General features: G+C 48.8%; 4 protein-coding genes across 7 annotated transcripts; 1 reads left to right on the forward strand and 3 right to left on the reverse strand.

Annotated features, from left to right (window-relative positions):
* Nucleotides 1-1,136: 1,136 nt before the first annotated feature.
* LOC147186272 (fibulin-1-like) lies at nt 1,137-7,904 on the reverse strand. 2 transcript variants are annotated; one of them, XM_086103325.1, is made up of 16 exons: nt 7,702-7,904; nt 7,266-7,401; nt 7,041-7,191; nt 6,663-6,755; nt 6,483-6,572; nt 6,275-6,412; nt 6,057-6,194; nt 5,338-5,481; nt 5,125-5,244; nt 4,779-4,904; nt 4,567-4,686; nt 4,283-4,414; nt 4,035-4,158; nt 1,724-1,866; nt 1,522-1,656; nt 1,137-1,336 (listed from the first exon to the last, which is right to left on the reverse strand). In XM_086103325.1, exons 1-16 carry the CDS (start codon nt 7,875-7,877, stop codon nt 1,197-1,199), a joined length of 2,106 nt encoding a protein of 701 aa, XP_085959451.1. In that variant the 5' UTR covers nt 7,878-7,904; the 3' UTR covers nt 1,137-1,196. The 2 variants fall into 2 exon arrangements, with proteins under 2 accessions (XP_085959451.1, XP_085959450.1); XM_086103324.1 differs by lacking the exons at nt 1,137-1,336; nt 1,522-1,656; nt 1,724-1,866 and adding an exon at nt 2,864-3,765.
* An 820-nt stretch (nt 7,905-8,724) lies between these two features.
* On the reverse strand, nt 8,725-15,839 carry LOC147186273 (transcription intermediary factor 1-alpha-like). Its single transcript, XM_086103699.1, is given in 20 exon segments — nt 8,725-9,556; nt 9,558-9,761; nt 9,896-10,057; nt 10,342-10,407; nt 10,521-10,632; nt 11,248-11,531; nt 11,620-11,749; nt 11,882-11,939; nt 12,316-12,424; nt 12,525-12,587; nt 12,807-13,061; nt 13,153-13,295; nt 13,497-13,611; nt 13,688-13,834; nt 13,903-14,017; nt 14,087-14,203; nt 14,387-14,519; nt 14,603-14,750; nt 14,825-14,943; nt 15,140-15,839. Coding segments are annotated over 20 exon segments (3,195 nt in total). The 5' UTR covers nt 15,426-15,839; the 3' UTR covers nt 8,725-9,127.
* Nucleotides 15,840-15,959: 120 nt separating this feature from the next.
* On the forward strand, nt 15,960-18,222 carry LOC147186274 (aldo-keto reductase family 1 member D1-like). 2 transcript variants are annotated; one of them, XM_086103702.1, is made up of 9 exons: nt 16,018-16,261; nt 16,358-16,525; nt 16,613-16,729; nt 16,811-16,888; nt 17,077-17,199; nt 17,405-17,514; nt 17,589-17,754; nt 17,827-17,909; nt 18,004-18,222. In XM_086103702.1, exons 1-9 carry the CDS (start codon nt 16,169-16,171, stop codon nt 18,044-18,046), a joined length of 981 nt encoding a protein of 326 aa, XP_085959828.1. In that variant the 5' UTR covers nt 16,018-16,168; the 3' UTR covers nt 18,047-18,222. The 2 variants fall into 2 exon arrangements, with proteins under 2 accessions (XP_085959830.1, XP_085959828.1); XM_086103704.1 differs by lacking the exon at nt 17,077-17,199 and having other exon boundaries at nt 15,960-16,261.
* Nucleotides 18,223-18,595: 373 nt separating this feature from the next.
* akr1b1.2 (aldo-keto reductase family 1, member B1 (aldose reductase), tandem duplicate 2) lies at nt 18,596-25,547 on the reverse strand. Of its 2 annotated transcripts, XM_086103706.1 has the most exons (11): nt 25,056-25,547; nt 23,015-23,199; nt 21,150-21,317; nt 20,959-21,075; nt 20,810-20,887; nt 20,449-20,571; nt 19,718-19,824; nt 19,546-19,627; nt 19,259-19,342; nt 19,109-19,191; nt 18,596-19,014 (listed from the first exon to the last, which is right to left on the reverse strand). In XM_086103706.1, the coding sequence occupies exons 3-11, from the start codon at nt 21,198-21,200 to the stop codon at nt 18,972-18,974; spliced, it is 768 nt and encodes a 255-aa protein (XP_085959832.1). In that variant the 5' UTR covers nt 21,201-21,317; nt 23,015-23,199; nt 25,056-25,547; the 3' UTR covers nt 18,596-18,971. The 2 variants fall into 2 exon arrangements, with proteins under 2 accessions (XP_085959832.1, XP_085959831.1); XM_086103705.1 differs by lacking the exons at nt 23,015-23,199; nt 25,056-25,547 and adding an exon at nt 22,217-22,380.
* Nucleotides 25,548-27,037: the final 1,490 nt, after the last annotated feature.

Genomic DNA, 27,037 nt, shown 5'->3' on the forward strand with positions numbered 1-27,037 from the left:
TATGCAGCGTTTAGTGAGATGCAATTGTTGCCGCTCCCCCTTTAATAATTCACACAAGTTCGCCTCCTACATATGAAATCCATTCACCGAGTGCAATGTTTAAAGTCTGCAGTCCAGATTTTCATCTCTTAAAGACAAGTTGTGGGACAGTTGTTGCCACAGGACAAGCATCTGGGATTTCCATGCAGTGTGGTAAAGTTTGATCACAGGATTTCCCCCCGCTACGGTTGCCCCCCCCCCCCCCCCCTCCGTGTTTTGGTTGGCCACGTGGAGCACGACGACGGTGGTCAGTCAGATCAGTTGATTATATACGTGGCAAAGTATTCGCCCTCAAGCCATTTTTCATCTTTAACATGAGTTATTTACAGAGCAAAACATTTCCAGTATTGTATATCTGATTATTCATCCCTGCGAGCGGTAATAACTGGAAATATCCTCACCAAACTGGAAGTTTATTGAGGAGCCTGGCCGTGTAAAGTTACAGGAAAAACAGGACATTCTGTGAGACTTGGATGACTTTGGAGCCTCTGTTACATTCACTGCAAGACGGTTGATGGGAGGATGTGGTGGCTTTCCTCGGCGCAAAACAGTGACCACATTTAATGACAATTAGTCTTCAACGGTCACAACTAATTGCGCAGTTGGATGGCTTTGCTCGAAAATCCAGTGTAAAAGTTATCATCACACAAGTATTCTTTTACATTTGAAAAAAATAGATTGAACTTCATGAAAAAAAAAGGACAGTCATATGTACATTTGCTGTATGGAAAAAGACTTTCAAACACACAAATAGGATGCAAAGCCACATCTGACAAGGGACATTTGCCCAAACATTGTTGCTGCACTTTTTTTTTAATAGTACCCACTTTGTCTTCATAACTTCAAGCGAACATGCTCAACATTTATTGCATGTAGAACGGAAAGAAATTTGGACACCCCACGGTGATAATTGCCTCCAACATTCCTCTTTGCCACCCATGCATTACATTTTTGTTGCAAATCTGGAATGTATTAAACAATTCCAGGAAGTGTAATTCACTTGGCTTTCAAAAAACAAACAAACAAACAAACAAAAACAATTTTAATGCAGATAATTCATAATAGGCTATTTGTACAATTTGGGGATACAATTTGGACGTCGCAACGTCCTCATTCATCTGTTGACGTCGTCGTCCGCCTCGCACATGCCACGCAGCTCAGAACGAGAACTCGGAGATGATGATGTTGATGACGACAATGTTGCGGTGTGAGACGAATCCCGGCTTGATGAAGTTCAAGGCCACCTGCAACTCAAGGTCCTGGGGCCCAGCGATGGGTCTCACCTGGCGCACCACACCTGGCAAAATGACAGATAGGCAGGATGTGTATCATAAACGGAGGACTCCAAACCCAAACGCCTACAGTGAAAGCATCTGTGACTTTGAATCTGTGTGGCTTAAAATGGCGGGGTGGTACATTATCTTAAATGACCTCGCGATAGTTGTGAACGATCGAGCTCTCAGTGGATCCCTTTGGTCTTACCAATCACGTAACCCCGATGAACGCGCTTGACGACATCGTAGGAGTATTGGTCGTCCGTCGTCAGCATTTCAAAGACCACATCGAAGTCACCGTTGGCGTAATGAGCCGGCAACGATGTCCGCAGGATAGCGATTTCTGCGGAAGGAAAAGTGATTTTGTACGCCGCTGAAATGGGAAGATTTCTAAGGCGGTTCAATTTCACCTTCGGGTTGATCGACGACGCTGTAGGTGGGCAGGGAGAGGACGGTGTAGGTGACCATGTGGACGGGGTCTCGCATGCAGGCCAAGTTGTTGAGGTGGCAGGCCTTGTGGCAACGCACGCTCATTGAGTCCTTGTACACCGATCTGAGGTTGGGGAAAAACAAAACAAGCAGGAGACACGTGAGACGGCAGAGAAAGGATTTGTCAGGATCCCCGCGCTTGGATCTGAACCCTTTCAGGGACAGCGGTGACTACAGTGGACATCTTAACATGTTCTCAGGTTACAGGGTGCATGCAAGGGTTAACGAGACGCCGCTGGAGAACCTGGCAGCACCTGAATAGCCCCATAATCCACCTTTCCGTTGGGGGATGAGTGCTTTTGGATGAGTCCAAACCCCACGCTCCATCTTTACAATAACACTTACTCGAGTGAATACAGTGGGGCTTTCAAAATAAAACCGCAGGAAAAGCGCACAGGGACCAGATCCAGCCAGCAGGTGAGTCCAAGTCGCTCACTGACTCAGAAGCCGAGACGATGCGGTCGGCCCTCGAGTGCCAAAAAAAATCTATACTGATGTGATCCAGTGACATCATGAGCGTAGGGTCAACATTTTGTCAAATCATACACATCCGAACAAGCCTCATTCCAAAAATAAGATTCCAAAACAGAGATACTGTAATTATTGTCATGTTGCATATTCAATGATTAATGTGGTATTTTGACAAGGAGGGCCCCTCCAATCCAAAGATTTACCATCACCGCAGTTACGTTACATTTTTTTTTTCAATCAACCTCTCGCAGGAAAGTGGAACACTGGAAAATAAAAAGTGTCCGCTTGCGTTTATCCAGCTGAACGACGCGGCTACCGCAGGCGCTTTGGTATCATTTACAGCAAATGAAGTGTTAATCACCTGACACCGACACTCAGAGGCACCATCCATCATGAGCGGTCCCACCGCTAATTGGGTCGCCTTGCTGATGCTGGCCGAGGCCCCAAGGTGCCCAAAACTTAAGTGGCGAGCTTATTTTTCCTGCTGTCCGCCGAGGGTGACTGGAAAAACTTGCTCTCAGAAACAGGAATGTTGAAGAGAAGAAGCAGGTAGTGTGTGTGCGCGGGTAGATGGAAAGGTCATCTGCACATGCGTTTTTGACGGTTTAATTGCAAACACATAAAAAGGTACACAATGAGAAACTGCCACACAGATGGGATGAAAGGCCATCTAGTCATGGGGCGGTCAATGGCTACCGAGCGCCCTCTAACGGGTTGAAAAGTGTACTGCCGCCCCAAAACAAGACTGATTCAAAATGTTGCCTGCTAATTTCATTTCTTTGCAAATTAAAAAAAAAAAAAATCCCAATCAAATAAAAGCCAGTGGTAATTTGATTTGACTAATTTGCAAGCTAACAGCCAATCACGGTGATTAAATGTCGCCGACAGCCGACGCCATTTGGCATACCGTGATCTCGCCCGCGTACATATTACGCGAATAAAGTGGGGACAATTTCATTTGGAAGCTCTGCTTGAAAGTAGCTGCGATACACAAAAAAGGGAAAAATGATAAGAAGACACGAAAATGAATCACATAGGATCCTCAAAACGTCCCCTTGATGCTAATAAAAGGTGGAAGAAAATGAGAATGGAGTAAGGGCCTTGGTTCTTCTTCTATACCGGTTCCGCTGTTGAAGGTTGGTTCAGTAGCATCCGTGTGACAAACACGGCGACCTTGGCCACGTAGAGGTGGGTTGTCCCGGAGCGAGTCAGCCTCATCTCCAGCGTCAAAAAGAAGTCCCGAGGCGTGGTCACGGTGCGTCGCAGCGTGATCATTTCCCCGCGGGCCTCAAAGTAGCCCCACTCGTCTCCGGAAGATATGATCAGTTGCGTTAGGTCGCCGGGAGTGGCTCTGGCAGGGCCCATCCGGAAGACGTTGACGGGGGTGGGCGTGTTGGCGGGGAGCGCGACGTTGTAGAAGTCGATTCTCAGGGGCAACGAGAAACACGACGCGGGCTCCCGTGTCAACTCGCAGGTTACGCGCTCGCAACGGCTGGAAAGGAGAGATGAAAAGTTGATGGGGGGGGGGGGGGGGTGGTGGTGGCGGGGACAAGAGGAGGGATGCTGACATCTATTCATTTTTTTTGGTATTCTTTGTCTTGTTTAAGATCACAGGGAAAACCGAGCCCCATCCCAGCTGGTTTAAGACGGACGAGACTTTAAGGCGGACAAACATTCAAAACGAGCCCTATTATTTTATTATCGATCATGCGTCGATTCCAACGCACAAGCTTCCGACTCGTAAACAAGCAGCGCGCTCACCTTTGTGCCGCTTGCCGGTAGAAGGGAGGACAATGAAAGACCAAGCATCGGTATCCTCCGTGGATGTTGAAGCAGCTCTGCGAAGCGCCGCAAGAGTGGCTTCCGGTTGCACACTCGTCAATGTCTAAAAACACAAAACATCAACATTAGTTACCCACTGAAAATGTTTCAGCTCCTTCAACTGTCTCCTTCGCTTCCTCTGGTCCAGGTTTTAGTGTGTTACCCACCACTTCCGTGTGAGGGATTACCTTGGCACGTGCGGCCGTTAGACGCCAGGGTGTACCCCACAGGCGGGCAGGAGCAGTCGAAGCTCCCCGGTGAGTTCAAGCAGCGGTAGGGGCACACTTGGTTACCGTTAGGCAGCGCACACTCGTCGATATCTGATGGTAAACACGGGTTGTTGACATAAGTCGCGATGGATCCCGGAAGTGGATGAGTAAATACTCGTGTGGACCCAGCACCCTCAAACCATTCGGTGGAGCCGCGTACGCGACATGACCTCATGAGTTTGCCACCTGGCTCAAAGCTGCACCTTCACATGTTTTCCCATCGCTGTCACTCAGCTGGTAACCACGGTGGCAGTAGCACTGGTAGGAGCCGTAGACGTTGGCGCACTCCTGGCCGCATGGGTTGGACTCGCACTCGTTGACGTCTGAAAGAAAGAAAAAAAAAAACAGTCCAATCCAAAATAGGTGAGGAAAAAAAAAAAAGCCCGTCTTGACAAAGGGTAAAAACTCCCATCACCTTCACAACTCCTGTCATCGGAGGATAGTTGAAAGCCAGTGGAGCAGCTGCACTTGTAAGACCCCTCTGTGTTTTCACACGTGTGGGCGCATAGCTTCCGGGGATAATGTTTGCATTCGTTGATATCTAGAAAGTGGACGACAAATGCATTCATGATTTTCAGGGACGGCGGTGACTACAGTGGACAGCTTATCATGTTAGCAGGTTACGTGGTGCATGGAAGGGTTCAAGACAGGGCTGGGCATTTTCTAGCTGGTCCGAGTGATATTTTCCTTATTATTAATACATTTTTGTTGGCATGTTTTTTTTCTGGCTGGAACTTGGCTCAAATATTATTTTTTTTTACCTTCGCAGAGCCTGTGGATGCTGTTGAACACAAAGCCGCTATTGCAGTTGCAGCGGTATGTGCCCACCATGTTGACGCAGCCGTGGCCCCGACAGATATCCGCCTGGCACTCGTCGACATCTGGGGGGAGAAACGGCAAAGCGAGACCGAGGTGTAGTACTGAGATTGCCGCCGGCGCCAAAAGGCAACTGGTACAAGGGTGAAGACATGCACCTTCGCAGCGGGTGCCGTTGGCGTCCAGGTGGTAGCCTCGTCTGCACGTGATCGTGTTCCTGCGACAATGGTACGAGCCCGGCGTGTTGATGCACGTGTGGCCGGGCTGGCACGGATTCGGGGGGGTCACACACTCGTCGATGTCTAAGCGATAGGATGCAAAGAAAAATGGATTACAAACGCAACGGCTCGACACATTTGCGGTTGTAAACCACCACGCTGGATATCCTCAGGTTAGAGCGGATATATAACGTGGTCTACTTTTTCAATTTCAAGCGGAATAAATATTAATATATTAAATATATGGGTGCCCTTGTTTGTTGTTTGTATTTTTTGCGAATTTACGTCTACGTATGTTTGTCCCTTTATTTTTAAATTTCTTTTTCTTTTTTTGGGCTGCGTATGCGATGGTTGTTTCTTTTTGGATAGACGTTGTTTAAGGCATGTTTTAATTTTAATGCAGTTTGGTTTATGTACGCAGTAAATTCTTGTGAACCTTTTGGTGTTTTGTCGCCGTCTTGTGGCAACTACACGTAATCGCAACTCCTTTTTTTCCCCATTGTGGCATTCTGACTCTGGTGAACAGTGAAGCTAATGTCAAATTCTCAGTTGTGGGGTAGGGACAGAGCCTTGCCGCTATAGGTGAGAAAGTGGAAGTGATTAACATCAACCTCGAAAGGGTTTGGAATTGCCCTACTGGAACGGGTCATTTTAGTTACCGATGCAGCTGCCGAAAGGGTCTTGAATGAACCCTTCGGAGCACTTGTTCTTGGGGTAACATTGGAAGGAACCTTCGGTGTTGGTGCACTCAAAGTCCACTCCGCAGTTGTGAATGCTCAAAGCGCATTCGTCAATGTCTGGCAAGAAAGAAGAGAATCCAACTTTGCATGGGTCGCGTCACCGTGAATGGCGATGCGGGTTTTCCCGCCGCGTTTACCTTCGCACTGGTTACTGTCCGTGAGCTCGTACCCGGTGCCGCAGTTGCCTTCCCGTTGGCAGCGGAAGGAGCCTTCCGTGTTGATGCACGCTTGGTTGGCTATGCAGTTGTGCGCGCCGAGCAGACACTCGTTGATATCTGCCAACGGAATCACGCGCGCCATCAAAAAAAAAAAACGAAATCGAAGAAAAGGAATGTCACAACTCACCCTCACAGGTCGTCCCGTCGCGTCCCAGTCGATAACCAACGTAACAGGCACACATGCCGTCCTCGATGCAACGGTGCGTGCAATTCATGACTGGGGAGTTTGGAGACCAGGATCAAACCTCTTTGCAGTCTTCCAAAGTACATAAAAACCTCTACCGATACTACGTCGTCAGATACAAACCCGAACAGTTGTGTGGTGCCAGGAGAGGCACGATGGTGAAATTCACTTGGGGCACGGTGGGACCATCGAATGGAAGCTGCGCGGTCATATTCACTAAAAACAACAAGCGCAATCAATGCCTTTGACATGTAGCGAAGACACTTTCGACATGTTTGTCATCATATGGGGCTGCAACAGCCTTCAAATTGTTTTCGGGACAACTCTAGAGCAGTCAGTACAAAAAAAAAACGCATTGGACAATAATTGTATTTAGTGGAACATGGCCTTACTTTCAATGGTACATAGATAAGAGAGATAGCAGATGGCATTTCGAAATAATTATGCTGGAAACGTTTTTTTTTGTTTTTTTTTTATAATTTTACAAAAAGCGTGTATCACCTGCAGTCGAATTAAATCCCCCCGCGGTGTAATTGGCACAGCAGTTTCTGGCAACCTCCTCGCACTCGATGCCGAGGGCCATGTAACTCAAGCCGCAATCCGGGTCTTGGTCCGCCGACGCCATGCCCAACATGCAGCAGTCGCAGCACCTCTAAATGCACACAATTGTGGAACTGCCCTCAAAAGTGCAAAAGCTGATGGTGTGTGTGTGTCAGGGGGTGTCACCTTGGCGATTTGATTTTCCCAAGGCTTCCCGGGGAAGAAGTGCCTCTCGCAAGCCCCCTGCCAGTTGGCCATGGAGGCGCCTTCGTCGCACAGCCGCCGCTCAGCGACGGCGACGCAGCACTGTTCCTGGGCCAGCCTGCGCCGCACAACAACAAACATTACGACAACGTACTCCTCACTCTGGAAGGCCGTAAATCTAATTTCTTAAGCACAAAAATGAGTTTGACACCCCCGGTCTAAGTCAACTCCGTGACATATTCTTGTTCTTCTTTTACCTCATCCACGTATGACCCAATTTAGCTTGAACTACCCGAATGCTTGCGCACCTTGATGTATAGACTTCACTCACCTTTGGAGACAAATGAAAGAAAGAAAAAAAAAAGCGAAGCACAGAGGAATGTTTGACAGACAGAGAAGGCCCGGTGCGCGTTTTTACCTGCAGGCGTGGTAGTGGGAGATGTAGGGGAGGTCGTTGCAGTTGGTCAGGGTTTGAGCCCTCTCCTTGCCATCCTCGCAGCAGCCGTGGAGCGTGTGCGGATGCGCCGATTCCACCGACTCTTCAACAAGGCCCCGCGGGAACATGAGAAGCGGTGTGATTCGTTTGGCGGTCATCACAAATCACGTGGAGTGGGGGGAAAAAGGAAGCGCTCTTACCGTAGCCACGAAGAAACGCGCACATGACAAGAAAAAATGTCCACAGGGCCATCTGGTCGCCGTGCTCGCTTCGAGTTGCGTGTGGACTCCGGCGGAGTTGCGCCGCGAAGGACGCGTCAGGCCTTGGTGATGGTGGGAGTGTGCGCGTGGGGTGGGCGTGGAGGTGCGTGTTGTAGTTGGAGAGGGGGGGAAGGGGCTTGGAATGTGTGAACACGGCATCGACACATGCAAGAAAAAAGTGCATTATCACTCAAAGGAAAAACAAAACATAAATGTTCTTGATCTTAACATCAACCTATTCAATTGGAATTGTTTTGTCGCCCTTTTCCTTTCATTCATCTCCAATTTTGAGTCTATTCACTGGCCACACTTAACAAAACTAAAACTACATTGGCATCATTATTTTACATTAAATCAGAGCGTACTTCAGAATGCTACTTCTATTTTACAGTCTTTATATTCATTCCTAAGTGTGGTACGATTTAATCACCGCATTTTGAATATGTCCTGATGACCATTTTATCCGTATGAGCTGCTTTCTTGTCAAATGTTTATCTTTTGACCAACAAGAAACAAGAACGAAACATTTCCTGACGCGTCGAGATCACGTTCGCTCCAATCTTGCTCCGCAGAGAGCGAATTGTGATGTACAAGGACGTTCGGTGAGAGGGATCCTCGCGTCTCAGAATTATCGGCAGCTGATAATAAAAGAGGGGAGTGGCGCTCGAGTAGATTGCAGACAAGGGGGGGGGGGGGGAACAAGGTTGCTGTGTGATAAATAACTTGATGAGCTCATCGGCGAGGATAAAAGATAACGCGTTCATTTTATTTTTTTTCCATGAAAAGGGATTCTTTAAATTGACACACTTGCATCTGTACAGAAGCCACGGCGGCTCATTGCGTATCGAGCCATGAATACATTACGGATATAAGAACAAATCCGATTGCGCAAGAAGAAAGTAATGTGAGCCAGAAATGAAAAAGGACTGCGTCATGCATCTTGCTTTGACTGCCTGCTTTTACCCTTCGCAACAAAAGGGAATCCGTCACTGGCGGACTTCTGAGTCGCGACGACAGAAAAATTGTCAAATGTCCGCCCTGCAGAAAGTCAAAAAGAAGCCCACGATGAGACTCCACCGTGTATTAAATAACGTGGGCTCAGTAGAGCGCTGCTCAAAGGTTCCCGTTGCAAAAAAGGGGAGACGCCATCAGCCGTCTTTTTTCTCCGCTTCCTCACTGGCGCAATCCGTCTCAACTGCTGCTTGGTCCTGCGTTTCTTCGTTGGGGGCCATTTCCTCTGTGCTCTCCTGGCTTTTCGTAACCTCAGAAGTCTGTTCGTTAGCCGGGGGGGTCTGATCCTCTTTCGGGGAGCCGACCGTGGCCTGGTCCACGGCTTGGGAGGTTTTGACCTCAGCGGGAGGGGCCGCTTCGTCCTCCTGCTTGACTTTGTCCTCGGGCGGAGGCTCTCCTCCGTCTTCAGTCGCCACCTTTGCGTCGGTTGACGCCTCGCTCATGCCGGTCGCCTGCTCCTTCGTTGTTCGCTCGTCTCCGGCGGCTTCCCCCGGCGGGGGCGCGTTGTCCTCCGCGGGTGGGGCCGGGTTCTCCGCGGGACCGGCTGCTTTGTCGTCCTGCGGGGGGGGCGGCGCTTTCCCGCGCCGGCGCCTGCTCCTTCGGCCCTTTCTGCTGCTGTTCGTCGTCGTCGTCGTCGATCTCGTCCTCCAGCGGCGGGATCATGCCTTCTTCCCTTTCGCCGGGGAACATCTTGTCGGGGTAGACCTGCCTCAGCTGCTCCTCAAAGTAGTCCTCCAAGTACAAGCCGGCGCTGCCCACCTCTGTGGTCGCCTGCAATCACCAAAACACTCATTGGACAGAAATAAAATGTTGTGGTTGCGAAGCTAACATTTTTCTATTTCGTCGCCAAGGCTCAAAAATATAATCGTCTGTTTTCTGTTTTGCACCCTCATCGATCCATTTACCTTGTAGTACTTGGCACAGTTCATGAATATGAGCCTCACGTCTGCGACAAACTCCTCGGGAGTAAGGTAACGTTTGCCGTTGCTCGCCTTCCCCTCCAGCTTCCTCTTCACGAGGGATAAATCCACGGGGTTTGTGATCACCTCTTTGTATTTTTTGGACTCCTGTAGGAGACAGCAAAAAAACAATTACTTAAAAAAAGCCCCATGGACCTTCAAGTTGTAATTTCAAAACCAAGTGAAATTATTCCCTTCAGTCATTAATAAATGACTGATAATTGTTTGCTAATATGACACGAAGCAGGCAGACCGACCCACTTTTGAGGCAGGACATTAGCTAGGAACTTCAAAATTGTGCCGGCAACATTCATAAAATACAATCTTATTTCGTTCAACAAGACACATTTAAAGAGAAACGCCACCGCTATTCACTGGAGGCGGGATCTTACGGAGGCGTGCTGGAAATGGGCGCTGAAGTCGTTACAGAAGAGGAGGAGGAGCAGCCGCTCGCATGCCTGCAAATGAGGAGGAATAATGAGAGAGGGGAAAAAAAATAGTGGACAGCAGGCCGCCGCGGTCCAAAAACAACTACGACAAGAAAAAAAAGAATGGAAAATAAATTGTGCACCCTTTGGTCAACAGGTGGCAGTCTTTCCGGTGCCTGCGTGTCCTGCTTGTCGCATTCGTACTGCATCTCGGGTGAGACCAGGTCTCGGCAGAAGGAGCAGAACCACTCGCCACTGAGGGGGGAGACGAGGATTAGACGACAAACGCAAATGCACGGAGGGACTCAAGTAGGAAAGGATGTGAGAAAGTCAGGAAGAGCGGGGGGGGGGGGAGGATGGGTGAAAGGAAACAAACAAGGAGGGAAGAATGGATGGAAGGAAGGATGCTTGAAAAGAATGAAGGATGAAAGGGAACAAGGAAACGACAAAGGAAAGATGAACAATTAAAAAAAAAAGTAGGAAAAGGGAGAAAGGATGCACGGAAGGAAACAAGGAAGTCAAGTAAGGACGGACTGAAGGATGGAAGAAAGGGACAACGGAAAGAAAGGTGAATGGGAGGATTTAAGGGTGGTATGAAAGGAAGGAAAGAAGGAAGGAAGGAAGTAACTAGGGTATAAGAATGGGCAATTAGAGGAAAGAAAGCAAGGAACTGAGAATGGTCGGAAGAGAGGGAGGAGCGATGGAAGCAAGTGCGGAAGGTCTGCAAGGCGGAAAGGAAACAAGGAAGGTAGGGAAAGTGAAAAGAAGGAAGGGAGAAAGGAAGGACGGAAGGAAAAAAGAGGGACAGATGGAAAGTGGCGCTCGGGGCCACTTTTCAGTCTCTCCATCAAGACGCTGGCGCTCTGTCACCTGGGCGACTCATTGAGCAAGGGGATGTGGCAGGACAGGTGGAAAACTTTGGGACACTTGTCGCAGCACAGCAGCTCGCCTCCATTCTGGCACACGGCGCACCAGTCCTCGTTGGGGTCGTCCTCCGCCGCAGCGCTCTTCTCCGACTGCGGCTGCGCGCCGGGCGGAGGGCGCGGCTTGGTCGCCTGCGCCGAGTCCATTTGGCGGGTGGAGAAAGGCGGGCCGATCTTGAGCTGCAGCGCGGGGCAGGCCCCCGTGCTGCTGTCGGGAAGGCTGGACTGCACCTAAAGACAAAAGGATGAGAGCCCCCCGCCCAGCGTGCTGCTCGCTAAGAGGAAATACGGCAACGCTCAAAAGGCCAAGGCTCCTTACAAAACGAACTTCATCCTCATCCTCCGGTTCGTCCTTGATGACGATGACGGGCCCGGGGGACGACCTTCTCCGCCGCTTGGCCGCGGGAGCGGACGACGGCTCGCTACTCGGCTTCCAGGACGCCGGCGGCCTTCCCGTGTCGAGATGGCGGGAGGGTGACGGAGAAAGAGACGGCGTGTTGGAATCGGACACGCGTCGCACGGTTAACACGGAGGCCGCGTTCCAATTTGGATCGGTTTCGGCGTGGCTGTTCATTGCTTACCCTCCGCTTCGCTCTGACGATGACGGCTTGATCGTGGGCGAGTTGTGCCTTCCTTGAGCTTGACACACACACAAAAAAAAAAAGGGGTGCGGGGGAGAAAGAGTGAGGATGGAAGAGCGTGGCATTTGTGCTGTGCTGTATTATGCAGGGATGGCAATGGCTAGTGATGAAAAAAAGCGGAAAGGGGCGTGGCCTGGACGGGGCGACCAATCACAACAAGTAAGACATCATACAAGTCCAATCGCAGGGCTGTTTACAATCAGAAGATGGAAAGACTGATCGGGAGAGCTCGTGAAAACTCAACGATAAGGTACCTGACCCCCCCTAAAATTTTCTCAACGGATTTCGACCATTCACAAAAATGATCAATTTAAGAAATAAAACGGCGGATTTCTGCGGAAAATTGCCATCCCTGATTATGGGAGTGAGCGTACCCAGTTTGTCAGCACTTGTCGCTAGGCTTCTCGCAAGAGCGATGCTAAGGGACGGGACGGCGCCACCGCCTTCGCTCCTCTTCAGGTAGGAGAGCTCTGCCAGGTTCCGCTGAGGGAGAGAAAAAAAAAAAACCTCTTCAAATACATTGTGGGGGTAATGGGGAAGGGGGGGTGTGTCATAAGCAGCGCATCGAGCTTATTGGACCGACCTGGATGGGCGGTACTTGCGAGGCCCCTCCAGCGGACACAGGATGCGGGTAGCGAAACATGCCCTGCGATATAGGCGAAGGTTTGAATGTGTCTCGGAGGGACTCCATCTTTGTTCCTGCTCCTCTCACACGACCAACGTGCTGTATTTTACAAACGGCTGGCGCATGGTGGAAAACTCCAAATGACATACTTCAATTGCAAACTTTTCCATCACGGCGTAGGAACCCTGCTGAGAAGTCCGGTTTGAAGCGACACAATTGTTTTGCGTCCTCGTCTCTCACCTGAGGAGATGGGAAGCCGGTGTTCTGCAGCAGCGAGGAGTTGGGACTCCTGGTGTTGCCGTGGGCGGTCCCGTATCGGCGTCCCATCTGCGGCAAGCCGCTGTGGACCTGCGATGGGGAGGAGCCGCCCTGGATGGGTCGCGTCGGAGGCGGTGGACCGGGGGGTCCATGGGGCCCGGGGAGTCGGCTATTCTGGTACCAGGACCAATGGTTGGATGCGGCCTGCCTGTGGGGCTGCTGGGAAATTTTGTCAACCTGAGACAGAGGATTTTGTCAAAGCAAAGAGCGAACATTTCATGGGCTCGCATTATCCGAGTGCATTGACGCCGAGGGGAAATCCTCCGACCTGCATCTGCAGCTGGGCCAGCGTGCTCTGGCGCTGCTGTGCGGATAACGAGAGCCCCCCGCTCGCCGGCTCTCCTCTGGCACCTCCTGCTCCTTGGTTGGGCATGGACGCCTGAACAGAGCTTCTTTCAACCACCAGAGAACCTGGAGACCACAAGTCAACCACTAAAAACTCTATCGGAGCAGGCACCGCTTTCGGAGGAAGTTTTTTTTTTTTTTTGGGGTCAATTAATATATTTCACAATTGGCGCTAGCATGGCTGGTGTGGCCCTCGACAGCCATTCCAATTCATCCTGTTGCCAGGTGTGAAAACCCAACAGCTGCTTAGGTGAGGCCGCGGCTCACCAAGGTCGACGTTGGTGGCCCAGAAGCCGGAGCGACACTGGAAGCGGACGGAACTCTGAGGGATGATGGAGGGATTGCATCTGGCGCCCATTAGGTAGTGGATCTGGAACAGAATCTGTCAAAGAGATTTGCGATGAATAAGAATATTTGACATGTGGCGGATATTCCGGGGCCGCTGCGGCGGGAGTCACCAGTCTCTTGCAGTAGAGGAGCGCCGTGCCGCTGTGGCTCGCCGTGGCCCACTTGGTGAAGCTGATCACGTGGTCGAGTTGCCGGCGCAGCGAGTTGACTTCATCCTGCTGCTTTTTCAGGCCCAGCTCGTGATCTTTCGTCAGAGTCTGGCCAAACGACATCCGGTCATTCATCTCAACGGTTCCCCGAGCGCGAGGGATTCAAACCAACCAACCTCCAGCTGGTTGGCAAGGACTTTTCCCTTCCGGTTGATCTCCATAATCAGGTTGCAAATGGCCTTCTTTATTTCGTTGGTGACAGACTTTCGGTTTTCTTCAACCTGATGCAGTCTGCAAACACAATTTGAACAAGATTTGTTCTGAAGTGACGCACGACATCTGACGTCCATAAACTTTTACCCGTTGCTGATGCAGTTGGAGACCTCCTCAATGGCCTTCCTTTTTTCTTGCAGCTGCTGCGTCATGTTCTCCAGATACTGTCTGTGGTTCCTGTACGCATCCTCCAAAAACTGATAGCTAGACACAAACAACGTGGAAGGAAAAAAAAAATCAATCAATCAATGAAACGATCCCGCATGTGTGCGACAGATTGCTTTGTCGCAGTTGCAAAATGCGCATCACAAGTTGTTCTTCCTCGTTAATATGTTCAGAAGGCGAGGGCCACGAAGAGCTAATTGATTGAGGTGAGGATCTTCATACTTGTGATCTTTGTGTTTTAGCAGCTGGCAGTCGCGACAGGTGAGACGATCGCACGTCTCGCAAAAAAGCTTCAGCGGCTCCTGCTTATGGATGTCACAAAACACGGGCTTCAGCGAGGAAACAGCCACCGCTTCTGCACATGACAAAGGGGGGGGGGGCAATTAAAAACACACGCACACAAATTACAAACATGTTAAACTGATTGAGTCGCCCTACCTGGAGACATTTCTTTCTTCTGCCGTATCGTGTGATCCCTGGTGAACTTGACCCTCTGGTGCGCCTCGATACAGGTCACACACAAGAACTCCACGCACTCCAAACAGTAGCCCGTTGCCTCCGTGTTGTCTTCACAGCTCATACACACCTGACAGAACAGAGGGAGGAAATGCGAATACGAGGCAAACACGAAAGGGGACGTCGTGACTTCAGCTGCCCAACCTGGCTGTTTTTCTCCATGGTGCTACTCGGCACCTCGGCCGAGTCCTTGACAAAGAAGTTGTCCAACATGTCCATTTCCCAGCATTCCTGACGGCATACTGGACAGCGGATGGTCCCCACTGGATGGAGAGATCACGCGCCAAGTTTAAGTCTGACAATGGAACTGGTGTCGGGGAGTGGCTTTAAACTTTAAAATAGATACTTTGCAACTGGTTAACGGTTAACCAGTTATATTATAAATGGGTGAACTGTTAACGCATCATGCATAGTGTTGATGGGGGGCGGGGGGGGGGGGGGGGCTGCAGCTTGACTCACATTGCTTGTTGTTTTCCACTTGGCCGAGGGGGTGGAGGGAGTGGTCCCTCCTGGGTTCGACTCCCCTGAACGGCGCTGGCAGGCATCGCTTGCAGAACGAGTGAAGGCAAGGGAGCAGTTTGGGCTCTCGGTTATGAAAGCTCAACTTACAGATGGGGCATGTGTCCATGAGCCCGAAAGCGCCTTGTGGCTTCGGCCTCTCTTCCCCAAGGGGCAAACTCTCTGCCTCGTTCTCCACGATGATGACAATGTCGTCGCTGGCAGCAGATTTGACACTCGGATCCATTTCAATGACACGTATTGATTAGTCCGGGCAGTCAATCGATTGTAGCGTTACGCTGGGAAACAAAGGCCGCCCTAGTTTTTGCCGTTAAACTTCGGGACATGGCAAACACGTGTCATACTTTTCATATATTGTCGGCATTTGTCATATGGCAGTCGCAGGACGCCCGAACGACAAGGTTATTTCTGAACGATTGCAAACGATTCGGGACTGGGAGGCTAGCATCGTTAGCAACGTAGCTTCCTCATTGATTTGTCATTCAAGTGGGAAAATCTAAGCCACTCGTGGGATTTATTATAAGAGCCGTTTTAAAATGGTAATTTATGGGATGTCCAAACAAAATTTCAAACGACGTACGTTCTACTGAGGTATAAGTCTTTAGAAATGACGGTTGCTTTTGACCAAAACAGCCGATCGACCCAGAATGCACCGCGGCGCCTTAAAGCTACAGCGCCCCGTTTATAATCGCAAATTTCATACGATACGACCTCCATCATTCCATTTCACTCCAAACAAAAATGGATGGCTCGTGTCAAAGAATGGATTACGTGACGCCGTTGTGGTTGCATTTCCCATGTTTAGGTTGTCGCTCTTTGGACATGGGTGGGGTTTTCCATTGTGACCGAAGGGCAGGCAGAAAGCACGGCTCGTTGCCAGATGTAAATATCAGATATTGCAGCGCGGAGCATTCGGTGCACACGGCGCGCAGCTAAGAAACTCATTTAATCATTCACAATTTGATCAACATGAACTGGACTGCCGAGAGTCACGCTGTCCCTCTTTGCGACGGGATGAGCATGCCTGTGATAGGACTGGGTACTTACGCAGATCCGCGCACGGTAAGAAACATTGCGCCACATCTGGAGATGATTAAGAAATAACTTCATATTACATTACTACGGGCAGACTTTTAAAACAAATGTTCTCCCCCACAGACCCCGAAAGAAAGTGCATACCGTGCTGTAAAAGTGGCTATTGAGACAGGATACAGACACATTGATGGCGCTTTGGTTTACTTCAACGAACACGAAGTGGGGCAAGCCATCAGGGATAAAATAGATGATGGAACTGTCAAAAGAGAAGACATTTTCTACTGTGGAAAGGTTTGCATTGCATTCGATTGCATTTCCAACTGCTCACTCAACTACGCATGGATTCATATTGTCTGTAAACACTGCATTGTTGTGCAGCTCTGGAATACTTTCCATCCGCCTGAACTGGTCCGACCTGCTCTGGAGAGAACTTTGAAGACCTTGCAACTGGAATACGTCGACCTCTACATCATTGAGCTGCCCACGGCCTTTAAGGTACGCTTTTGTGTTCGACGCGACAAGAACAACGCACGGGTGCAGGATTGGTTAACTCTGACTATTGGTGGTTTTCTGCAGCCGGGAGATAACTTCTACCCAAAGGATGAGCAAGGGAAGTACATTTATCATGACACAGACCTCTGCGCTACTTGGGAGGTGAGAATTATAGTGCACCCCCTCGATCTACATGCAAAAATAATTACTAAGCCGAGTATTAACTATTAACAGGCAAGTGCACTAGCGCGAATCCTGCATATTTGCTCAAACTCATGTCGCCTTTCTTTATTTGCATTTAGCTTGTTTGTCTGTTTAACTGCCTATTCGCTCCCCCACTCCTGGCAAAGGCTTTGGAAGCGTGCAAAGACGCCGGGTTGGCGAAATCTCTCGGGGTGTCCAACTTCAACAAGCGGCAGCTGGAGTTGATCCTCAACAAACCTGGACTGAAACACAAACCGGTTTCAAATCAGGTGCAAATATGTACAAGGAAGACAAAAAGACACTTGCGCAACGAGTTCCATGACTGCACAAATTAATCTGATCTCATTAGACTAAACAAATACAATAAATTACATAAAACTGAGAACATGCCGCCGGACTAATTGCGCTGCTCGTGCTGATTGTATGCTGATGAATGCAACACAAAACCCTCACTGCGGCAATTCATCTTTTCAGGTTGAATGTCATCCGTATTACACTCAACCAAAGTTGCTGGAGTATTGCCGGCAGAAAGAAATTGTCATCGTGGGATACAGCCCGTTGGGGACTTGCAGAGACGCATCCTGGTATCGCGGACTGAAAATGCCGTTTTGTTCAAAACTGGCTTTGTTTGAGATGGAGAAATGTCATTTCCCGACAGGGTCAACTTAACCTGCCCGCCTCTATTGGAGGATGAGCTTCTCGTGTCTCTGGCGAAGAAGTACAAGAAGACCGCAGCTCAGCTTGCTCTCAGGTTCAACGTGCAGAGGGGAGTCGTGGTCATTCCAAAGAGCTTCAGCCCACCTCGTGTTCGGGAGAACTTCCAGGTTGGTTTCACGCCTTCGGCTGTATCATTTTAAAAACAAGATACAGAATCCCGCACGGCACCATCTGTGCAGATCTTTGACTTCTGCATTTCCGAAGAGGATATGAAGGACATTGAGGGGCTGAACAAGAATATTCGCTTTGTGGAACTTCTCATGTGAGGAAACGGGCCTGCCCAGACATTGAGATTCTTTCCGTGAATAAATAATTGACATTTGCCCCCCCCCCCCCCCCACCTTGTTGTTCAACAGGTGGGCTGACCATCCGGAATATCCCTTCCATGATGATTATTAAGACACCGATTTTAAGATGTACATGTCAGCTGCTTCACAATCATGTCGCATGTGCTTTGGAGTTTTACCGGTATGTAAGTCAGGGCTGTCAAACGTATTTTAGCTCGATGGGCGCACTTGGGACAATTTGATCTCAAGTGGATGAGAGCAGTAAAACACAGGGCTCCAACAAACCAACTCTTGACTGATATTTTGCAATCTCCAGTGTTTGAAACTATTTCGACCTGTGCTATTCATTGAGCGCAAAGGTGACATTGCATTTTCTATGAAGTAGGCTTACTTTCATCCCGACGCTTGGCATCTTCTACCCTTCACAAGTGCATCAGGACCAGGAATGAAATCCTGAGTAGCAGCTCATTTCATAATGTCATTTAAATTGCCAGTGCGACCTCTAGTGGACAAAATTCACGACAACGGTTACTTTGAAAAGTTTAAGCCCTGAATTTTCGGTCAGATGCTGGAAATTGGCTGCCACTCAATGGGCTCGCGCTCTTTCTCTCTCTCTTTTTCCCCCAATTTTGTTTAAATGGCCGCCATTGAAAGCGATCGATACTGCTGTAACATTTTTATTGTAACATATGGGCGGGCGGTCATACGAATGCGGCTTTGGCGCGCACGAGAAAAGTGAAAAGAAATGAAGCAACGCCACCACAAGGAGCACGCGTGACTCAGCACCGCCGGCAGTCACAAGTGCCACATATGACTTGAAAATAAGAGGAAGTGCTACGCACGGCACATGTAAGGAAGAACACGTAGAAACGCTGCAGATGGATACGTTTCAAACTCGGTTGCCCTCGCCAACGTTGAGATGAATCGAGGAGTATATATTTGTGAGGGCAGAAAGCGTACCCAGCAGTGCTCTACAGAAATCAAAGTGGACCGTCTTGGAGCCACACTCAGCACCCGCGCCCGCCAATTCCTCCACGTCAGAACTCGGCGTGGAACGGGTAGTCCTTGTGGTTCACGCTCCTATAAGGCCCAAAGAAAGTAAAACCGCATATTTAAAAAAAAAAAAAAAAAGACGCTATTGCAACAAGGCTGAAATTCATTTGGATACACTCACCAGTTCATCCCACACACTCTCCAATTCCGATTGAATCCCAAAATGGTCTTCATATCCTCAGCGCTGAGTTGGAAGTCAAACACCTGCAAATGCAAACATCAATGCAACGTCGTGTGCAAATATCGCAACAGTTTCTCCCCCCCACCTTACCTCGAAGTTCTCCTGGATGCGGTGAGGTGTGACCGATTTGGGAATCACGATCACGTTCCTCTGGATGTGGAAGCGGATCAGGACCTGATTTTAAGATCGGGAGTTCAAACGAGGGCTGAGCCACTTGGAAAATATCATCCAAAACTTAATGTGCGATTATTTGTATTTTTTATTTTATTTTTTTTACAACAAACACAAATCAAATGTATCGGCGTCCACCACGACGACGACACAAAATTCTCCCAATTAGCTGTGGCGCTAACATAAATCGGGAGCTCATGAATCACCTGAGCAGAGGTTTTGTTGTGCTTCTTGGCGATGGCCTTGATCTCAGGATCCTCCAAAAGTGAAGGCTCGCCTGGTTTGGCCCTGCAACGCACGGCCCGGCCGACTTTGTCACATGGCACGATGCTCTGAAAACCGTCGAGGCAATCCACCTCTGAAGACAAGCAAACCTACCAGGGTCTGTCGGGGGAGCCGAGGGGACTGTAGGCTGTCACGGCGATGCCCTGAGATTGGCAGTAGTCGATCAGCTTCTCCTGACACAAGAATGGGTGGCACTCCACCTTCGGGCGCAGACGTACAACTCAAGTCACCATTTCCATCAAGCAGCGCGGCAGTTGATGGAATCGCTACGGTTTCGGGGCTCCCTTCCAATGTGCCCCGGTTGAGTTGCGACTGCAAAACGTCTCAAATCTTGCTTTCCTTTTGGAACGACATAGCGTACACAAAATGTTGACTGTTTCGGCCGCTTCTGTTCAGAAGGGGAAACGGTGTCGCTTAATTGAATATACGGGAAGATCAAGCTAAGGCAGAGGCGGTAAACGACAGCCGAAGCTCTTTCGCCGAGCCCGAGGGGTGAACTGCGTCAAAGTCAGGCGAATGAGAAAATAATTTGGTTTTCTCTCTTGGGAGGGGAAGTCAAGTCAAGTCAAGTCAACAGTATTTATAGAGCACTTTCAAACAGCCATCGCTGCATACAAAGTGCTGTACATGGAGCAATTTAACATGCACAATAAACAGTAAGACAAATCGGTAATAAAGGCGGTAGAAAGCACCAAACAGTAAAACCAAGAACAAATCTAAGTCATGCTGAGTCGAATGCCAAAGAAGGGCATGAACCCTTTGAGGACAGTACTATTTTTTCGGATGATTGTGCCATATTTTATTGTGTGTATATGTCGGTGTACCTGGTTATTGGCAGGCTTATACTTGAGGCCCGGTTTGTTGAGGAGTCTCTCAATCTGATCCCGGTTGAAATTGGAGACGCCGATGGCTTTGACCAGACCGGCATCGACTAGCTCCTCCAGCCCCTGAAACACAAAACATTTACTTTTAATTTTTTTTTCACCCCCTCTCAATGATCTTCTATTTGTGTACCCTGAGGAGCTCCACAGGGCTCTGGACCGGATGCTCGACCTTTGTTGCATAACCCGCACTGGATTGATTAAAATCCAATCCTTCATCAAATCATCATACTGCATGCATACAAAGTAGAGTTTTATGACATTGTTTTGTTTTTTTTTTTTACTTGGCAAACTTTTACCTCACCTCCCATGTCTGCAGGTAGTCAGAATCATCAGGAATTGTTTCGTCCTTGCCGTCCAAAGGAAATGGATCGTCGCCAGCCTGTATAATCACAAAGAGATGATCTTAAAAACCGAGCCGGAACAATAGTGGACAACACTTTTGGCATTTACCTTGAATCCCATCGGCCAGTGCACAAGATAGAGGTCGAGGTAGGTCAGTTTGAGATCGCTCAGGGTCTTCTCACAAGCTTGCCGAACCATGGACTTTTCATGGAAAGTGCACCACAGCTAAGGGACAAAAGATGGGGCATGTTGTGCTTCACTGGGAATGTGGACTGAGATTTGACAAAACAACAACTGACCTTACTAACAACGAAAAGCTCCTCTCGCTTCACCACGCCGTCCTTGATCATGGCCTGGATTCCCTCGCCCACCTCCACCTCGTTCTGGTAGATGAAAGCTCCGTCGATGTGGCGGTACCCCGCTGATATCGCTGCTTTCACCGCCTCGCTCACCTTTCCAGGTGCAGACTAGGAAAGAATAACTGACTGGTTACACTGAACATGCATTAAAAAAAACCCTAAAACATAAACATTTACCATACACAATGTAATCCACACTGAAACACTTTGTCATGCCCGTCTGAAAAAGAGTATTGTATTTTATGAAATATATATTCATGACATAATTATTTTGAAATGAAAACGAATTTGTTTTTTGAAAGGGTTTTCCAATATGTGCTAGCATTCAGATTAATCTTGCAAGGCAAAGGATTAGCTACATGCTTACAAAGAATTTGAGGTTTTCTTTGGGGGTGGCACGAAACGGTGCAAAGCCTCTTTTTTTTGGGGGGGGGGGCGGGGGTTGTGTATTATTTGCCAAGTGAGTAGAGTACCATTTGCTAAGTCGACTTCAAATGCACATTTTATTAACATTTTGCCCTCACAGTAAAAACCAAAAAGGTTTGCATCCGAAATCTGTGTCGCTCGCTCGCAATACAACTCACGTGTGCAAAACTTGCGTTTAAAAGCGAATACATAGTCAAGAATCAAAGATTACACGGAAATGGGCATCGTTTTGCTGTGCGTTCTAAGCGTGCATATCTGCACTCAAGTGTCCCAAGGTGTGAAATTTTGCTTGTATCGCGAATCCGGAAGGAATCAAGTGCCACCTCTTTACTGCTCTCTCCAATCTTGGTTTAGCGTTAGCTACGGTTAGCTTTCGTACCGCAATGTTTAATTCCCACCCAGGATAAGAATGTCACTCGTCGAGTTCATTTCCGACGCGTTATGCAACTCCCTAACGTCCAAATGTATCTTTAGATTGCCACGCCTGTGCCCGATCGTGCTTCACTCCCTCGGTTGCAACCAGAGAAATAAAAACGAACTTTCCACTCGATCCAAGAGAATATTCCTAACGAATCACTCACTCTCCACGTCCCAAGCCCGATGATGGGCATGACTGCACCGGTGATGAGCTTCACGGATGTTGCCATTGCTTCCGGAGGACGAGCGAAGGTTTGACTTGAGGTGGAGTGCGCAACAAGTGGGGACCGTCTGCCAAGAGTGTTTGTTTTTTATGTGGCACAGCGAGCGGGCATCGTCGATTGATTGGTGATGCCTTGCAGGTTGCCCCAGGCGTGAGGGCAAACAGACAACAGTGCAGTGATTCTGCGATTTCACTCACGAGTATCATTGCACACAGGTGGACTATGATATCCTACATTATATTATTAATAAAAACATACTCGAACGATGTGAAATATTTCTAAATGATGTTGATGATCTGAGGCTGATTTAGCACGCCTGAACATTCTGACATTTTTTTGTTTCGCCACAAGAGGGCGACAGTTCACCAAGCACAGTTTTGGTGCAGAAAATGTCCATAAAGGACACGTATTATACAAAGGGGAATGCCAAGGTGCAGTTAATAAGCCGTACAGGCGTTCTTCTATGTTGGTATGAACGAATCAAATAAACCATTTCATGTACTACTTGAAGTCATCCTGGGATGTGGTTGAATCATAATAATCGGGTCTTATCACTGTTGCCTCATCAAAACTGGGCTGCACTACGGGGACTTTGTTTTTAGTCGCCACAGCCCAGGGTTGATCAGATCAAACCTCATAGTTCTTTGCCTGAGCTGCGGAGGAAAGTACCATACATATATTTGGGGTGGGGGGGGGGCAACAAAGGGAAAAGTTGCAGGAACCAGTAGTGCTGTGTACCTCACAATGTCTCCTCTGATCTTCTCGCCCGGCTGGACGTCTGCTTCTCGGCTCTTGCGCCTCTGATCTCACTTCAGACAGCCTGCAAACCGTCAAAGTGGCCTCAGAATCAAACGTGGTCACCCGGTGCCTTCATCAAAAAGACCAAGACGCCAACCGACACTGTTTTGTGCAGGGGCAAGCATCTATTAGAAGAAAAGGACAAGAGGGGGGGGGGGGGGTGTGAGAGAGCCACATATTTGAATACGCTGTCTGAAACGAAGTGGCTCTCCAGAAGAGTTTGCACAGAAGTCACCTCACCTTTTCGACAGCAGCCTTAATGACACAAACTGTGATGTGACAGTCGCAAGGGGTCGTCAAAACACAATGAAAGATGTGCGGAGGGCTTTTGACCTTCACAAAGGGGCTTTTGTTTTCATCAGCTCGGGTTGTGCAGCTTTCTGCTCACTGTTTTTGATATGGCACCACTTGGACGGGAATTCACGCAAGGTTATCTCAGTCAAATTGTTCTGACTGCATGATGGAAAAAAAACCCTAAAGAATGTTCAATGTAATTCCTATTTTAGTCTGTTAAATTTATCTCCATAAATATAATTTTTTTTGGAAGCGAGGCATCCTCTTTCAGGCCCTTCACACAAAGTTTGGGTCTTGAGTGAGCACTTGGCTCTCTCAGGCGGAAAACAACTCATTGAGTGCTTTTGAATTTGCATGTGGACCGACGGACGCTCTGTCTGTTGCCTTTTTTTTTTTTCTGTGGATGTATCGGGCGCCAAGTATCCATTCGGCCTTCTCCATTTTGTACCCTCATCAACCTTAACTGGAGTGTGAACAAACATCATCGTGGTCGTTATGCAGATTACAGCGCCCTTTTGCGCGAAGAAGTCACCCCCCCCTCAAAAAACATGAGTTGAGCAGCCGTAATCAGCGCCAAATTTCAAAGTCAAGCCTTTATTTTCAGCTTCAAGCGCTTCCGCTTGTCAGGCTTTTAAGTAGCGTCGCATTGCGTTTGAGTTTGAAAGCAATAATAATAACAATAATACCAGGGATGGTGGGAAATTATCACCTCAACATATGATGGATACAAAAAGTCGACACCACCCATATTTAAATGGCAGGTTTTTGTGATGTTTAACTCATTCACTCCCAAAGACGTTTTTAAACGTCTTTTCAGACTTGGTCTGGAATTGGCTGGTACTGAATGAGTTAAAAAAAAAGAAGACTTTTTTTTCCACCATTAATGTTCGCTATAACCTGTCCAACTCAAATCATTTGAGCAGGTCAGGGAGGCCAATAGCATCCCTGAAGGTGCTGCAGGAATTTCTGGCAAGTACGGGCTGCTTGGCAAATTGGCCCCTTGTGGAGCGTTTCACCGAGGGGCGTACGCACTTTTGTTGCGCACCGACACTGTGTATGAATCTTAATCTGCCAAGTGTCAGCAAGGCCTTCGTGTGAATAAACGTGCGTGTCGTTTGCGGCCAGGCCATGACGCGCCCGTCATGACTTGCGAGAATGAAAGCGATTCGGTCTGGAATATGGGTCAGCTGATGCAATCGCTCCTCTTTGCGCCCAGCACCAAAAAGATGCCCAACAAAAAGAGGAAACTCGCAATGCTTTAAATGCCTGGGCCCTTTCACTTGCCCATACTTCTAGGAATCACCAAACGTAAACAGTCGCTCATCGAGAAAGAGCGAAGGAGCAGAGCATCCAGCCAAGCTACAGGTAATTTTTTTTTTTTTTTACCTCATAATTGAAATAATGCTAACATAGCGTTAAGTGCTCGTATGTTTATCCAACCTTTGAAATGCCTTGCAGTAGCTTTCCTACTTAGTCTGGAATATTGCACCTACGCAACAAGTAGATTGACTTCATTTACAAGGAGTGATATCCTGTCGGACAGGAAGTGCATTGAGCCCAGTGAAAAAAAAAAAGTGCAGCATTAAAACATGCCTGACAGTATGTGAAATTGTAAAGATTATTTGGCGTGGTGGTGGTGGGAAGGGGGGGGGGGATTCTCTTCATAAAATCTGCGACGATGACTTACGGCTTCACGTTTCATTGTTTGCTTCATGGATATTCCTCCGACGGCCGAGAACTTCAAATGACTCCATCTCAGCACGGCCGCTCGTTTACGTTTGCTCGTCATTCAGTCGCGGGAGGGTCGGGATGACACTGCAGGAAAAATCTTTCCTTTGCAAAAGTTCCTCATGCTGTGCCACTTCCTCATATTGAGTCAGCTGATTGGATTGACAACATGGTGAGGGAACTTCTCCAATGCGGGGGTGTGTGGGGGGGGGGGGGTGGTGCGTGTTGTAAAGGCAGCCTGGACACAAACACACCCACACACACAAAAGAGGAGGAGGCGTGAGGAAACATCATCAGGATGATTCAGCACAATTACTTGTGTCCTGTTCACAAAACAAAGACTTGATAAGAGTGTGCGCCAAAATGAATCAAGGAGAACGACTTTAAGATAAGATAAGATATCCTTTATTTGTCCCACACTGGGGACAAATAAAGGTGAAGCGCAGCCCACGCTTTGGGCGTTTGTCTTTCCAAATAATAACCAGAATTCAAAAGCAATGTCTCATTTTCATTGGTTCATTTTCTTTCACAAACAGAGGCGCAGCAAACATTTGTATAAAAATGGCATTGAAAGCTACGGAGGTTTTGGTTGGCTCCTCGGCAGTCCGAGACAGGGGCTTGTTGACGGGGCGTTCCGGGGCAAAGCCATGCGAGGGGGAGAATGTCAACATTGTCTGCTCGGAGGCGCCGCTTCAAAGCCGGAGTGCGCTAACCTCCTCTCAGCGGTGGCGCGCACTTTTGACCAACGCAGAGCCAAAGCGAATGCTCAGGTACGGTCTGCAGCCTCTTCCCGGGACGGCTCTTTGAAGTCCCAAAATGGATCTGATTGACTGGCGAAGAGACGACACCAAAAGAAGCTTTTTGCCCCCCCCCCCCCACCCCAACAAAAATGGAGATTCACCTTTGAGAAAGCCAAACAATGCTACCCTACCTCGACGGATTGAATCAAAATGTGCAAGAAAGACGGAAAAAAAAATCGATTGGTGAGCCAGTCGTTAGAATGATGCCTTGCTCACGGGCGAACAGAGAGGCTCACTCACAAAAGGCTAGACAAAGACGGCGCCACAACCCCCCGCACAAGCGTCGCCGTTGTTGCGACGCGGACGGCGTTACGGAATGCGGCGAGGTGTCTGAAAGGTCCGCATTATCCCGCACGTTTTCACACACGCACGCAAGGCCGTCGGAGCTTTGCAATGTCAGCGACGGATGAAAGGTTTGCAGCTCTTACGCGTTGCCAATTGACCTCGTCTTGGCTCACCTTTACCAGGGCCCCCAAATTTTGCCTTTCAATTGATACAGGCTGAGTTGATCGAAGTGGACGACAAAACTAGCGGAACGATGCCTAATATGTATTTGCGGACAATTAGCGTATTAGCCGCTAACATGTCCCGGTAACCAACATCATAAGGCTCGCGATCATTTCGGGTTTAATGAAAAGACAATCGAGGGATTGTGTGACATTTCTTCCACTGTCCATTTTCAGAGATGTTTCTATCGGGCCCAGACGAGCAGCAGATGATCAGCCGGCGAGATGCCCGACAGGGTTTGTGGAACTCTGGAGCGCAGCCACGTAGCTTGCTGCAGTTCTGCGCCGCCTGGCCCAGCGGCCCCAGCTGTGGCTTCCGGGCTCGCTGTCCCTACAACGGCGCCTACAGCAGTCTACAATCTTCTGGTCTGTACTACTCCCCAAATACATGGAAGGTAGGTAAAAAAAAAACAAACAAAAAAATAGAATCACAACAGCGGCAGATGAAAACAAAATACAGTACAAGAGATTTTGCTGGTGTACCTCATGATGTGGCCAAGCTGCAACGCCCCCAGTAACATTTTTCCCCAAGATGGGCGGTGGCCACCTCTGGCCACCACGTCGCGCCGCCCCTGGAAATAGACAATATGACAAATATGCAATGTGGGACACCGTCGTCCATCGGGGGGGTCGGG

Source organism: Hippocampus guttulatus, chromosome 22 (genome assembly GCF_054856545.1).
Source record: "Hippocampus guttulatus isolate MCC_2025c chromosome 22, RoL_Hgut_1.0, whole genome shotgun sequence".
In the NCBI taxonomy this organism is placed as follows: Eukaryota; Metazoa; Chordata; class Actinopteri; order Syngnathiformes; family Syngnathidae; genus Hippocampus; species Hippocampus guttulatus.

What these genes read in the sequence shown, in the direction of transcription:
- LOC147186272 (XM_086103325.1), bottom strand. Translation starts at nt 7,877, where the DNA reads ATGACCGCCAAACGAATCACACCGCTTCTCATGTTCCCGCGGGGCCTT. An exon ending in CGTCGTCGATCAACCCGAAG is followed by an intron (nt 1,657 to 1,723) that starts GTGAAATTGAAC and finishes TTCCTTCCGCAG; the next exon opens with AAATCGCTATCCTGCGGACA. An exon ending in TCATCGGGGTTACGTGATTG is followed by an intron (nt 1,337 to 1,521) that starts GTAAGACCAAAG and finishes TCATTTTGCCAG; the next exon opens with GTGTGGTGCGCCAGGTGAGA.
- akr1b1.2 (XM_086103705.1), bottom strand. Translation starts at nt 22,282, where the DNA reads ATGGCAACATCCGTGAAGCTCATCACCGGTGCAGTCATGCCCATCATC. An exon ending in ACTGGCCGATGGGATTCAAG is followed by an intron (nt 20,888 to 20,958) that starts GTAAATGCCAAA and finishes GTGATTATACAG; the next exon opens with GCTGGCGACGATCCATTTCC. An exon ending in AGAGTGTGTGGGATGAACTG is followed by an intron (nt 19,015 to 19,108) that starts GTGAGTGTATCC and finishes TGGGCCTTATAG; the next exon opens with GAGCGTGAACCACAAGGACT.
- LOC147186274 (XM_086103702.1), top strand. Translation starts at nt 16,169, where the DNA reads ATGAACTGGACTGCCGAGAGTCACGCTGTCCCTCTTTGCGACGGGATG. An exon ending in ACCTCTGCGCTACTTGGGAG is followed by an intron (nt 16,889 to 17,076) that starts GTGAGAATTATA and finishes CTCCTGGCAAAG; the next exon opens with GCTTTGGAAGCGTGCAAAGA. An exon ending in CGCTTTGTGGAACTTCTCAT is followed by an intron (nt 17,910 to 18,003) that starts GTGAGGAAACGG and finishes GTTGTTCAACAG; the next exon opens with GTGGGCTGACCATCCGGAAT.